Source organism: Carassius gibelio, chromosome B23, assembly GCF_023724105.1.
Source record: "Carassius gibelio isolate Cgi1373 ecotype wild population from Czech Republic chromosome B23, carGib1.2-hapl.c, whole genome shotgun sequence".
NCBI lineage: Eukaryota > Metazoa > Chordata > Actinopteri > Cypriniformes > Cyprinidae > Carassius > Carassius gibelio.
In genome coordinates this window covers 11805907-11819213 of record NC_068418.1, presented here as the reverse complement: position 1 = coordinate 11819213, position 13307 = coordinate 11805907, and the positions used below count along the sequence as shown (strand labels likewise).

At 36.0% G+C, this 13307-nt stretch overlaps 1 protein-coding gene across 7 annotated transcripts in view; it reads left to right on the top strand.

The window, feature by feature from the left end:
* The first annotated feature begins 474 nt into the window (after positions 1-474).
* Positions 475-13307, top strand: part of rgs19 (regulator of G protein signaling 19) — a 37520-nt gene continuing 24687 nt past the window's right edge. For 2 of the 7 annotated variants that reach the window (XM_052594174.1, XM_052594172.1), the window contains exon 1: positions 475-627. In XM_052594174.1, the coding sequence (XP_052450134.1) occupies positions 571-627 (57 nt within the window). In that variant the 5' untranslated portion in view covers positions 475-570. The other 5 variants (XM_052594176.1, XM_052594177.1, XM_052594175.1 and 2 more) reach the window with 5 other exon arrangements.

Sequence of the window (13307 nt, the reverse complement as noted above, 5' to 3'; positions counted from 1 at the left end):
TATAATCTATTAAACAATTATGGCTGGGTTAATTGACATTCTGTGTAATTTAAAACATCTTATGTCTGATTTTCTGTCAGTAAAGTATTATTCCTGTAAAAATGCCATGAACATATTTAAGTAGAATAGAAGTTACAGTATACAAATGCTCAGGTTATCCACATAGGCTTATATTTGAGAGAAAAGGGGAAACTATTCTCAAATTCTGGGTTGTTTAAAAGTCAAGTAATGCAAAACACATTCAGCCTTATTCTATGACTCAAATCCCAATAGCTTTGTAACCCCACAAAAAGTGTTCTTTATACATACGGTATTGATTTATTGTTTAATCAACACATGGTGTGCTATATTTCAGCTGTATGATTATAGGAAGATCAACTTGAAAATATCAGTTGGAAATGACCACTGAGGAAGTCCTTCGTCAATCGACTGAGTAGAACTGTCTAAATCAGCGCATGCGCAATTCATCCCCAGCCTGCCTCCGTAAGGGTGTCGATTCTCAAGCTGGAGCATTGGAGGAAAAGAAAAGATACTGTATTTTACCCACAAAAACAGCCAAAAAACAAACGGATGTGCTTCAGAAAACGAAACGGCTACCGCCCTCCAGATCGTTTTAATGCTAAGTTTGTAAGTATTGTCATCCTTAGCGTTTTTCAACAGCGTGAACGTTGAGTTCGCCAGTGGATGGTGGGTTCTTTCCCGTTTTTCCCCCCGATGAAAGGGTCGTCCTCCGTGAATCCTAATCTTCTGTTGCTGCATTTGTTTTTTGTATAGTCTAATGGGCAGGAACTTACTTCTGAGGCTTGGTGAGGACGAAGGTTTCCTAGAAATAAAGCGCTTGAATGTCAACGAGAGACTAACGTTACAGCGCTTATTCGCAGTCGAGGAGGGAATGCCGCTTATCTTCGCGTCTCTGTTTCTGCTCGTTTCGCTTTATCAGGATGAGATAGATGTGTGTTTGGAAAGCTAAACTGAGTTGTCATTTGTTGTAATATGTATTTAGCGAGCCCTATGCAGCAGTCGTGCTTCGGGAGTGATGTGTTTTCAGTGTACAGTTATTACAGGAAGACCGGTGCATGTGTGTGTGTGTGTCACGGGCATTACGGGTTTGATTTTTCATCTCAAATGAAACAACATTTGCATAGCACATTCCGGTTTCACCTCAGTCGTTGTTTTAAATCGCTATCCGTTGAGCAGTATGGGCTGATTCGGTTGGTTTGTGTCATTTCGGAGCAACGGAGAGTGAAAGCTGATGCACGGATTATAGCGCTGTGTGATGGGGATGTTTTCAAATCAAACATCTAGGAAGTGGGGGAGGATAAAGCTCAGGTTATCATCTGTCACTGCCGTTGACTTATGCATTTCTATAAATTAACCGCGTATTTTATGTAAGCAAAGGAGAATAAAGCCCGAACGCCCTTTTGTGTGTGTTTTCACATGTCGTTTTCGTCTCACAAGATTCTCTTCTTTACCTTTAGCTGGCTGTGTAGTAAAGCGCGTTCGCGAGACGCGCGCGGGACCTTCGGGTGAATGAATTGCGCGTGTGCGCGTGCTCCCCGCCGCGGTGTCGCGTGGCGGCGCTTTGAACGCGTTCGCGCGTGTCGCTGCGGAACCGGAGGGGAGACACAGCGCGCGTGCAGCTCTGACGTCAGAGCGAGAATTCCCGAGGTAAAGAGATATTTGTGTCCAGTCGATGACTTTTCTCTTAAGAAGTCATGCCTAGTTTTTGCTGGCCGTCTGTTACTCGACGAAATTAAATGTATCCTAGTGTAGGCTCCGCATGTATCCTTCCTAGTTTGTGGCGACAACAACGAGGTCTATATTTAGCCAAAAGAATGACTGAATGTTTTGAAACACCGAGTAAGCTTCCACGTGAGCATGCCAGTCAAACTCAGCTGCTTTGATATCTGCAGCATCTCTGCTGTACCAGGAATCAGATTTAGTGAGCTTACTTCAGTTGTTCCACAAAGTCACACTCTTAAGTTCACAGGGAACATTGTTTGCATTGTCTTTCTAGTAGTGCATTTGAAATTAATTAAACCAGATTGTTATCTCTGAAAATGTGAGCCGAGATAGAGAGTATATAAATATATGTCAGAGATTAAAGCATTGAAAAGTAGCTAAACTAAATTTAAGTCAGCCACTGAGACCGAGAGATTATTAGTAGTAGTAGTACTTTAAGAACCCTGTTACATTCTTTCTTGTGTTGACGTGTTTCCGATGAAAAAAGCAAGTTTGAGCAAGATAATTCCAATGGCTTTTATTTAGTTATTTATTTTTAATGTATTATTATTTGTAAAATTGTCAGTAGACCTCACAGACAGTTGCAGTCTGTTTTGAGGGGTGGGATATTCTCATTCTAGACAGTATTTTTTGGACAAAAATCTGTGTAGTGCAAGAAGAGTAATCATCAAATTCAATTAAACTGTTGGCATAAAAAATGCTGGAAACACTGTGCTGGACAGTTATTTTTATCAGCCTTTAAATGTGCACATATTGATGGCTTCAGTTTGTCGAGTGGAAGCCACTAAACTTAAGTTTTGACAAAAAAAAAATTTATATTGGGTGTAGTACTTCCAACTCGTTCTATTTACAAGGATGTGTAATGTAGACAGGAAATCGTGCTGTAACATGTTTTCTGTTTCTATTAACTTAAACATGCGTATTGAATACTTTGATATTGTGTTCATCTCTGGATTGAAAATAAATGCCCAATTATAATTAAACGTCAATTTAGTCTAATTTTACATTTACTGACCTTTAAAGACTAAAATGATGTGATAAAGATCGAAAAATGTGTATTGTTTTTGCAAATTTGCATATATAAAAAAAAAAAAAAGTTCCAGTAAGGTTTGCAGAGAGAGATATCTTTAACCACATCCTATTGCAAGATAAAAACTAAACTCATTCTGCCTGCTGTATGGGCATTATTCAACAGCAGTTCCTGAGTGAACAAAACCAGAAAAAATAGAAAAGCAATGTGACCAGTCACTGGAGCAGAATCCTGAATAAATGATTCCCTTATTCAGGGCCTTCAGGGTTGTGCAGGGTTCATAAGGGGCCAGTCGCTCCCTCTGAAGCCCTAATTCAATCAGAACACCACTTAGCAAAATCATTTGAAAACAAAAGTGAGTCACAATTTCAAGTTGCAACCGAGTCCTTTTACATTATATCGTTTGAAAGCTTAAAGACTAGTTTTCATATTTGGTGACTAATTTGTGAAATATTTTACAGAGCAACTGTAATTTATTAATTTGCAAGAAGAATATCATCAGAATCAGAGAGCAAGTTCTGACCTTTAGTTTGAAATAGTGATGCTCATATGAAATCATGAAAAATCTGTAAAATCCTTTATTAATTTTCATGTCATGTGTCCAAAAGTTAGCATGAAAAAATGTCTGAAAGTGTTTTGAATATAAAGAAACAAAAAACAATAGATTCTCCATTTTTGACGCGCTTCTATGTTTATTAATGGGGTTTGATGGTCATCTAGTGGAAAAGCTTGGCACTATGCCCAAACAAAATCTCACTGAAAGCTCATTTTTTGAGATATTAACCTCAAATTTGGAACACAACTTCAGATTTTTTGTTTTAATTTTCTGGCAGTTTTAAAGTTAGACTTTTTCTTTGTAAGATATATATATATATATAATTTTTTTTTTTTATGTAAAATATAAATATTTACATTTTTACATTTTATATTTTCATGAACTTACACTTCCATAACTTTCTTGTAATATACATTTTATAACTTTTTTTTCTTCTCTTCTACAATAATCTGTTTTCTAAAGAAGACCAATCTTAAGTCTGTGCTCCAAAGCATTCACAGTTTATAACAATTTAAATTGGAATTGTCATTTTCATTTAAAATTATTATTTAAAATATTATTGTAAAATATTAAGATGACAGGGTGGACCAGCACATGACGGGGTGGACAAATAATGCACAATGACACATTATATATGACAAAATATGACAATGACACATTAATTCAACTTCAAAAAAATAATATAATAATAAATAATACTAAAGATTACATCCTCAATCACATTGATATGTGTTCATTTTAGTTTTTAGCAATATTATCTACAAATGAATGCTATGTGGACATTTTGATCTTCAGTTAGCATATTAGCTTACAACAACCTGTGACTAGATAAATATTTAGTCTGCTTGTTGAAGAGAATTTGTTTTTTTAAAACTAACATATTTTGAAAATACTGTATTTTAATCACTTCTGGCATATTGTATGCCGACGATGGACATTAAGCTTTGGCAGAGCAAGTAAGCAAACTCAGACGAAGAATATTTATATATGTGTGTGTTAACTACTTATAACAAAAGCATTTTATTGATGTTTTTGACAAGCTTTGTTGGTAAAACTGTGATTATTGATCAATAGATAAAAAGGAAAAGACCGAGTTGTTAAATTGTCAGAATGTTGTTAAAGGGACAAATGCTGTCCAGCAACAACCAAGATTGTTTTTTCATGATGCGGTTTGTTTCATTATTAAATACAATGCTGGTATCATTCTCTGGCAAAAACAAGCCTCGAAATAAAAATTACATACATTTGCAGAGAAGCCAGAAGAACATCTGTGAAACAAACATTTAAATAGTTTAATACAATTTAAATCTGGAGCTGAATCAGAACTCATCCCTGATAAAGACAGGCATCATGCACAGTTTTTTGACGGTTTTCAAGGATAAGGTCATGTCAAGCAACTTTTCAATCAAACGTTTCAGTTTAGCAAGTGAGAAATGAATACGGGCCAAAACACTGTCAAATTTGATGAATGCGAGGCTTTCGCAACCAACACATCTAATTATATTCCCAAAATCAAATGTATGGTGTTACAAAACATTTATTTTGCATTTATTAGTGATTATATTGTTGCTGTCCATAACCCCTGTCAGAACAGAACTCAGATTTGGGTCATGACCCTTCAGTTTACAACCTAAGAATTTGAGTGTACACATAAACAACTTGTGTGAACAAGAGTTTATTGCGCCATTGTTGTTTTGCTGGTTGATGGGAAAGGCTGGAGTGCACGTCACCAGCAGATTAGTCTGGTTTCACTGTAAGAAAAATGTCACTTGTGTCATACTGGAGCCCCCCCCCCCTCGCTCACAATCCTCATTTTTTTCACTCTTCTTCACATTTCAGTTCAAACAACATGTAAAAGTGAATTTTGCATCCGATGACCTCATTTACACTTAATGTTAATTTACCTTTGCATTCTACATTCCAATACATCATGTCTTTGCAACATTATTTACTCACCCATCTCATGTATTTCTAAAGCAGTATGACTTTACACTTGTCACTATTTTCCATAGACAGGCTTCTTCCAAGCTTCAGAAAAATGATGCAAAAAGGGTCATAAAGAGGTGTATACAATTTTTTTGTAATATTCCACGACTTCTGAAGTCATGATTCCTTTGTGTGAGAAATAGTAAGTCATTACTAACTGAAAATCCCACTTTCTTCTTCCGTCCAAACCGTTCCAGTCAGATCATTTCAATGAATCATTGATTCTGTTTAAAATCAGTTTGAATTATTAATTTATGATTTGGACAGATTCTGTTTTAGTATTCAACTCACTGACTTGGTGATTCATTTGCAGTGATTCTCAAATTAGCAGCTGACTGATGCAGAGATTATAATGTTAATTATCTTAATTAATGATTCAGTCTGTTCCTTTTACAATTCTATTGTATCTCTTCATATGATCAGTTCATAAGTGGAGTCCTATGAAACACTTGATTTAAAGGGAAAAGTGTGTCATTAATTACTCACCCTCATGTCATTCAATACAGCAAGACCTTCGATCATTGGAACACAAGTTAACATTTTTTTTTTTAATGGAATCCGAATTGAAAAAAGTCATTATTTTAGTTGTCTTTGCACACAAAAAGTATTCTGGTAGCTTCATAAAATAAAGGTTGATGTCACATGAACTGTTTTAACAATGCCCTTACTATTAATGACATAATTTTCATTTTTGGGTGAATTATCCCTTTAGATGTTTATTTTGAATTTTTTTGTTACTTTTGAAACTTGAAAGCTCTATTCACCATTCTATATAAATGCATGGAAAAGAGCATACACGTTTGGAACAACATAAACGATGCGGGAGTATTCATTTCAGGCCAAAGCATTCTTAACTCTGAGCTAATGAAGCCAGTTTGATTATGTAATTTTTCAAGTTTCCAAATGCAAATTCATAATATATACATGCCTGAAACACCACATTGTGTCTGTGGAGAGGCAGGCTAACAAAAACCACTCCCTTCTACTTTGAGCGCTCATGTTCTTGCCTTCCGTCTCTGCTTTTTCTTACGCATGTTCTCGCCAATGTCCGCTTTTCTTCCCCAGTCTTCTGTTGACCGTTTCCTCTTTTCATGTATAGCTCCCCTTCCTCCTCTCTCCTTCACAGTGTCAAAAGGGAAGTAGGAGATTTTGGCCATAGCAGACTCAGCAGTGCCTTTTAGTTCCCTACGTAGTCACAAACCCCTCACCAGAAGATCTAGTAGAGGTTAGTTGACAGTCCAGAGATATTTATCTACCCCACAAAACCAGCAACCATGTAAGTATCAGTCCGATCTATAGTGCTATTAATAGTTTGTTTTAACGAGAGTATTGAGGGAAGTAAGATTATATTATCAGTAGTGGTTGTATAAGTACTATTACATGCATTAAATAAATGATAAATATTAATAAAAGTACTATGTTCAGTGATATATAAGAGCATATGCCAGTTGTTCATTGGGTCATGGACTGATTGACCCTTTAGCTCGAATCTGAGGGTGAAACCGGGTCGTGGCAGCTGGCTGAACATCTGGGGCTGATTTGATCATGTTTTGTGGGCGATTCTTGGCAGATCTTTATTTGACATTTTAGACAAGTTTAGACAAGCAATGCATGGTGATTTAGTATTGCTCGATATTGGTTAAGTTCTCAGAATGAATTAGACGTACTTTGATTCCATGTCATTTGTATGATATTTTCTGTATAGTGTGGATCAGAATATTAGGTGCCATATTTGATTCAATGTGAATGGAAACAAGGCTAATATGTACTTTGGTGTGCATAGATCAGCCAACAAAACATTGAAAATAAGTTTTAACAGAGTTTTACAAGTATAGAAAGTAGGGATGCACCGAATCCAGATTTTTGGGGTTCGGCCGAATACCGAATCCACTGTTTAAGATTCGGCCGAATGCGAAATCGAATACCAAATCCTACTCGTATCCTTATTCCATTAACACAGTAAAACACATTAATGAAGCAAACAACGTCCACAGCAATGGATTTTTCATTTTATTTAATTTTAACTGTAAAAAAAAAAAAGAATAGGCAACATTATGCCAGGATGACAAGTGAGAAAAACTTTTTTGACAATTACCAAGCTTATGCTTACCCAAGTAAACAACCAAAACCTTTCAATAAAAGTGCCGTAATGCAAAGAAAAGTGTTTTCTTTTCTTTTTAAAAATCAGAATATGTTTGGTGACTCAACTGAAATTAATGTTATTGAACATTAACTCAATAAACATGGATAGTAGGCTGTTTAGTTTTCGTTTATAACAGTAGGATAGGCTAAGATTAGAACGGTTCGGTGAAAAAAAAACCTAAGGTTCGGCCGAAACAAACCCTGTCAAAAAGCCCAGTATTCGACCGAATCCGAATCCTAGATTCGGTGCAACCCTAATAGAAAGCCCAGCAAACATTGGTAGTGAAAATGAGATGTGACCTTTGACATTAAGGTACAACCTACTGAATAGATTGTGGTTCATTCCCAGCATTCCCATGGTCCTGTAAATACCAGGGAATTAAAAAGTGTAATTTCCAGGCTTGGAAAAGTCATGGAAATGAATAGAATCGTTAACAAATCATTGAAAATGCAATAATTATGTTTTTTAATTATGTTCAGTTCTCCCATCTTTTAGAGTACAGTTTATAATATGCTTTTAGCTTTCCTCATCTAGTAACCATAAACATTAAGGTAATTGAAAAATCATGGAAGTTTACTGGCAAGAGAATGTAGGAACACTCCAAGCCCTTATTTTGTGTATGTCAAATGAAGCTATATGGAAAGCTGAGATGATGAGATGAGATGATGTCTTTCCACAAGGAATATGAGGAAGCTGCATGATGTGACGCAACAGATCAGAACATTTTTAGGGTTAGGGTAAGTTTGGGGTCAGTTTTGTTTGTTTGTTTTAAAGAAATTAATAATTCTATTCAGCAAGGACACAAAATTGAAAGTAAAGACATTTATAATGTTAAAAGAGTTCTTGCAAACTTTTTACTCATCAAAGAATCCTGCAAAAGTAGGCCTATCACAGACATATTAAGTATAACTCTTGTACACTGATATTAATAAGAAATGTTCATATTATTTGAAATGTTCACGTTATTAGTCTGGAGTAATTATGCTGAAAATTCAGCTTTGCATCACAGAAATCAATTTTAAAACATGCTTAAGAAAACTTTGTAATAATATTTCACAATAAAATATTACCAACCCTAAACTTTTGAACACTAGTGTAAATGTGGAGGAGGGGTTTGGACCAATGAGGCAAGTCTAACCGTGTTGCATCATTGTTTCATATTTGGTTAGGACAGTGTGAAATATTTTTGTACGTTTGAGTGTTTTGTAAGGTGCTTTATGGACTTAAATTTTAAAATCCCTGTGATGGCCTGGCCATCTGTCCAGGGTGTTTACTTGCCTTGAAATGATTTTGTTGAAAATGTTTTTATTTTAATCTCCCCCTAACGTTTCACATTCTGCTACCATATGCTCATTTTAGTAGATGATTAAACTTAACATGCCTGAATGAATTAGCCTAATTCATAAAACATAAACTCATAGATTTAAGTGGGAGCATTTGCTTGATGTGACTAATATAAAGTCTGTTTCTCTTTTTCTCCCTCACCGTTCTCTCTCCCTATTTGTGTGTCTGTCTGTGTCTTACTGTTTCCCCGTTTGTGTGTTCCTGTGCTCTCTGGCCTGTGCTGTGTGTGTTTGTGTGTGAAGGAGAGGTCCGCAGCCTGCGGGGGGATGACATGCATGTGTCCAGGCATTTAACATCATTGAGGATTTTAAGACTAGTAGGCTGCCCTCCGCCAAGCCATGATGGACATTCTGGTAACTGGCCTTTTTTCTTTCATTGCTCTTTGTGTTTGCGGTGTTTTCGTGGTGTTTTAGTGGGTTGAAGAGTGTTTTGATGTGCTTTGTCCATTTTAGTTACTGTGTTGTCCGTTTGATTTATTCAAGTCCATGTGGAATTGCACTCTTAGAGAGTGGGGTCGCAGTGAGGCCATAAAAGAACCGTTTGGGTTCCCCAAAGAACATTTCAGTGAACAGTTATTAAAATAATCATTTTTCTTAGTTTGAAGAAAATTGTAATAATCGAAAGAACCTTTCTTCGCTATAAAGAACATTTTGTGGAATGGAAAGGTTTCATGGAAACATAGATAACCAGTAAAGAGTCTTTACTTTTGCAGTAGAATTGAAAATTCCCAGTTATTTCATGTTGTTTCAAACCTGTATGAATTACTTTCTGTGGAACTTGAGAGAATACAATACAAGTTGGTGGTCACCAAAATTTGGTTACCAAAAGTGTTTACCCTCTCAGGTTCAAATTAAGTTTTAGTAACTTAGTAAATTTAGTAACCTATAGTAAAGTTTTTAGTACTCCAGATTCATAAAATATGTATCTGGAGTAATAAGGTTTTTAGTTACTTTACTGTTGCAAATCTGCAACGCCTGCCTTGAGAGGGTTAAAATATCCTCTTTTGTGTTTTGCAGAAGAAAGTCATACAAGGTAACAGCAACCTGAGGGAGATAAAATGATGACAGAATTTAGATTTTTGTGTGAACTAATCATTTAAAAGTTTTTGATAATTTGATAATGCTATCTATAGGATTGAAGCACTCCCAGCTCAGTCTACTGAACTTTACCAACTCCATTCCAGGGGTTTTCCCTCCAAAATCATGGCAGAAAATGTGAAACATGTTTGCAGACCTGTCTGGTTCTGGTTAAACCCATATATCAGCAATCCCTCTGATGTTTAGCATTATTTGTGTTTTCTTTTGCTCTTTGTGTTTAACACTTGAGAGAAGTATTCTGGTAGTTTCTTGAGTTGTTTGCAGCATGCTCAAGTCTCCGCTCTTTTCTTTCGTTCTCTTCATTCTCTTTTCTCCACTCCTCACATCATATCTAGTCTCTTCTGCTTTCTTATCCTCTCCTTAATAATCTTCTTTTTCTTCTTGCCTATTGCACACACACACCAATTTATTAGAACCTCCCATAAAGTTATTTCAAGTCAGCCTAAATTAAGCTAATTATTACTAATTACTAGATCCCTAAAGACATATTTTTGTGTTCTACGTTAAGCTCTAGAAAGTAAAAATCACATTTTAAATGTTTTGCTAAATTCCTGTAATTTTCAAACATGCGTTACTCCTTAAAATCACACACACACTTTCTTTGCTAGTCTTTTTTTATTAACGCTCTCCGAAAAAGCAGAGATGGATGGAGAACGAGAGATCTTCATCAAAGAGACAAAGACTGCTGGGAAGCTGAGACAGCATGAGAGACAGAAAGGAGAAGTCAGCAGAGGGAGGGAGCGATAAGTCACATGATTCATGGCCAGTCTGCCATGGCATCTGGATAAAGTTAGAGGAAAGCAAGATTTAGATCTAAAAACAGACAAGCAGACAGGCATTCATTCTATTTGTGTGTGTGTGTGTGTGTGTGTGAAAGGGAGTTTTTCTCTTGTCTTTAACAGCACAGAGCAGCTTACTCCTATCTCCAGCAGTTTATTTAGTTGCACATCTTTCTGCTCCATAGACTAAAGTAGGACTATATATATATATAGAAAGCCGAACATCAGTGCACATTCTCTGTCTCCCTCCCCCTCTTCTGGGTTAAGTTTCTTGCCCTCAGGAGATCCCTGGGTTTCTCACGCTTGATGCCATGTCGGGGGTGCTCTGTGCTATCAAGCCTGTTGGTTATGATACTTATTTTAGAAAACAAGTGGCTATGTCTTTTTTTAAAGGAATGGAGGTGGTGTGGCCTAGTGGATCTGGGCTGCGTTCCAAAAAGCTCCAGGTTCCAGTCTTACAAGGATTGATTCTCTGTCACCGTGTTGGTGTGCTGTGGTGAACATGCATGAACATTGTAGGCTATGTATAGAACAGAATGCTTGCATACTGCAGTATACACTGTATACTGAGACGTATTCTTAGTAGAATCATGTGGTCAAGGTTGAGCTAGTTAGCATGACCCTGTTAGCCCCTACAGCTAGATGCCATTGTTATGAACAAATGGGTCCACAGTGTTTCCAACATACCTCCTCCAGCATATTTGATTTAAGAAAAATGATGGCTAAATTACTAAGTAAATATGGCATTAATGACTTTTAAATTGTTACATATAATGTTAAATAAACAAAGCTATAAATTGTGAAATTAATTATTTCGTATTTTAAGTTTAGGGCACATTTACCTTTGTACAGTGAAATTCCATTGGGGAAATGCTGTCGTTTCAATAGGAATCTGTGATCTGGAAATTCTTATGAGGGATGCATGAGGCAAAATAATTTCCCAGACGGATTCCCAGACGAATCAGTGTAATACTGGGCAACGGACCTGCTTTGCCTGCAAAAAAAGTACTAATGTGATCACACCTTTATGCTTCTTTTCACACAATAGTATACTATTTTAATGCCATGTGAAAATACTTGGTCCAGTCACATTAGTGAACTTTTGTTGAAATTTCAGAAGTAAAAAAGGTGTATTATCCATTGTCAGTAGTGTAGACATGTATTAAGCACAGCACACAGATATAAGTTTTTATGGTCAACACAAGAAATTTGTGTGAGCATCTTTCTTCTGCACTTTCTTAAAAAAAACAAGTTGCTGGGTTAAAAACAAGAAAACTTGGGTTATTTGGCAACCCAGCTCCGTGTATTTTTTTTGGACAGAACACACGCTGGGTTATTTTGACCGAGCTGGTTGTGTTAATGTTTCTACCCAACATGCTTGGTTGTTTTATTTGAAGTAAACTATTGTTTAAAAATTATTATATTGCTTCCTTGAAATGGGCTGGAAATTAAAAATCGCACACAGAATTATTAGAGGCAACACCAATAATCAAAAGGTAAACATTTATTAAGCAAGACCACATGGACAAAATTGAATTTATTTGGGTGAATACAGCATAGTTTGCAATATTACATATTATTAAACTCTTTTAACGAGCATTTTAGAACTAATAAAATAGCATTTAAAAGAAGCATTTTAATTTAAGTGTATCCAACCGTTCCCTGTAATCACTTTTTATCGAAAGAGTGCTAATTCTCATGCCAGTGCAAACTTCAGACCGCGGTCTCATGTTTCAGTCGGAGCTGAAAGATGCCATGACTAACTCATAACTATGGCTGCACAATAAATCACATGCAATATTTAATGCACATTTTTCAGTAAAGCTGGTTCTGTAATATAATGAATAAAATCAATTTATGTTATGCAAAGCAAAAGGCATTTCCATTATGCGAAGCGACAGATGGATGCTGTCGCAGCTGACTGACACCTAGTCTTTTTGTTAGCATTGCGCAAAAATAATATAATTTACAGCATAGCAAAGATGTGTTGGGGCTTTATTTTACAGTTCTGTACATACTGTGTTCTTATATTAGTAATTACAATAACTAGGTAAAAACTGGGTACCTGAACCTACCCCTAAACCTAACCCTACCCCATGCAGTTACCTTATATTACCAGTACTTTCTTTGGTAGGTACACTGTTAGTACATGTAAGTAGACGTACTGTAAAATAAAGTGCAACCCCTTTATTTTGCTGAAGAAGTGCACCAAATCGGCGCCGACAGCACTGAGAAACGGAGTGGAGTACTTTTTATGATGGATGGGTGCACTTTATTAGACTTCAAAATCTCAAAAGTCAAAACCCATTCACTGCCATTATAAAGCTTGGAAGAGCCAGGACATTTTTAATATAACTCAGATTGCATTCCTCTGAAAAAGAAAGTCATATGGTGAGTAATTCATAGGGTTATTTAAATTTTTGGGTGAACTATACCATTAATGCCATGTCAATATTACCATAATTATGAAATTCTGACTTGTAAAATAAATCATAATTAGAACTAGTACAGAACACATACAGAAACATTCAAAACACTCAAGACTTGCATAATGTCTAATGTTCTACTAAAAGAGCTAAATAAAGTTGAAAGTTTATTAATGACAACTTTATCTGTTGATTTCTCCTGC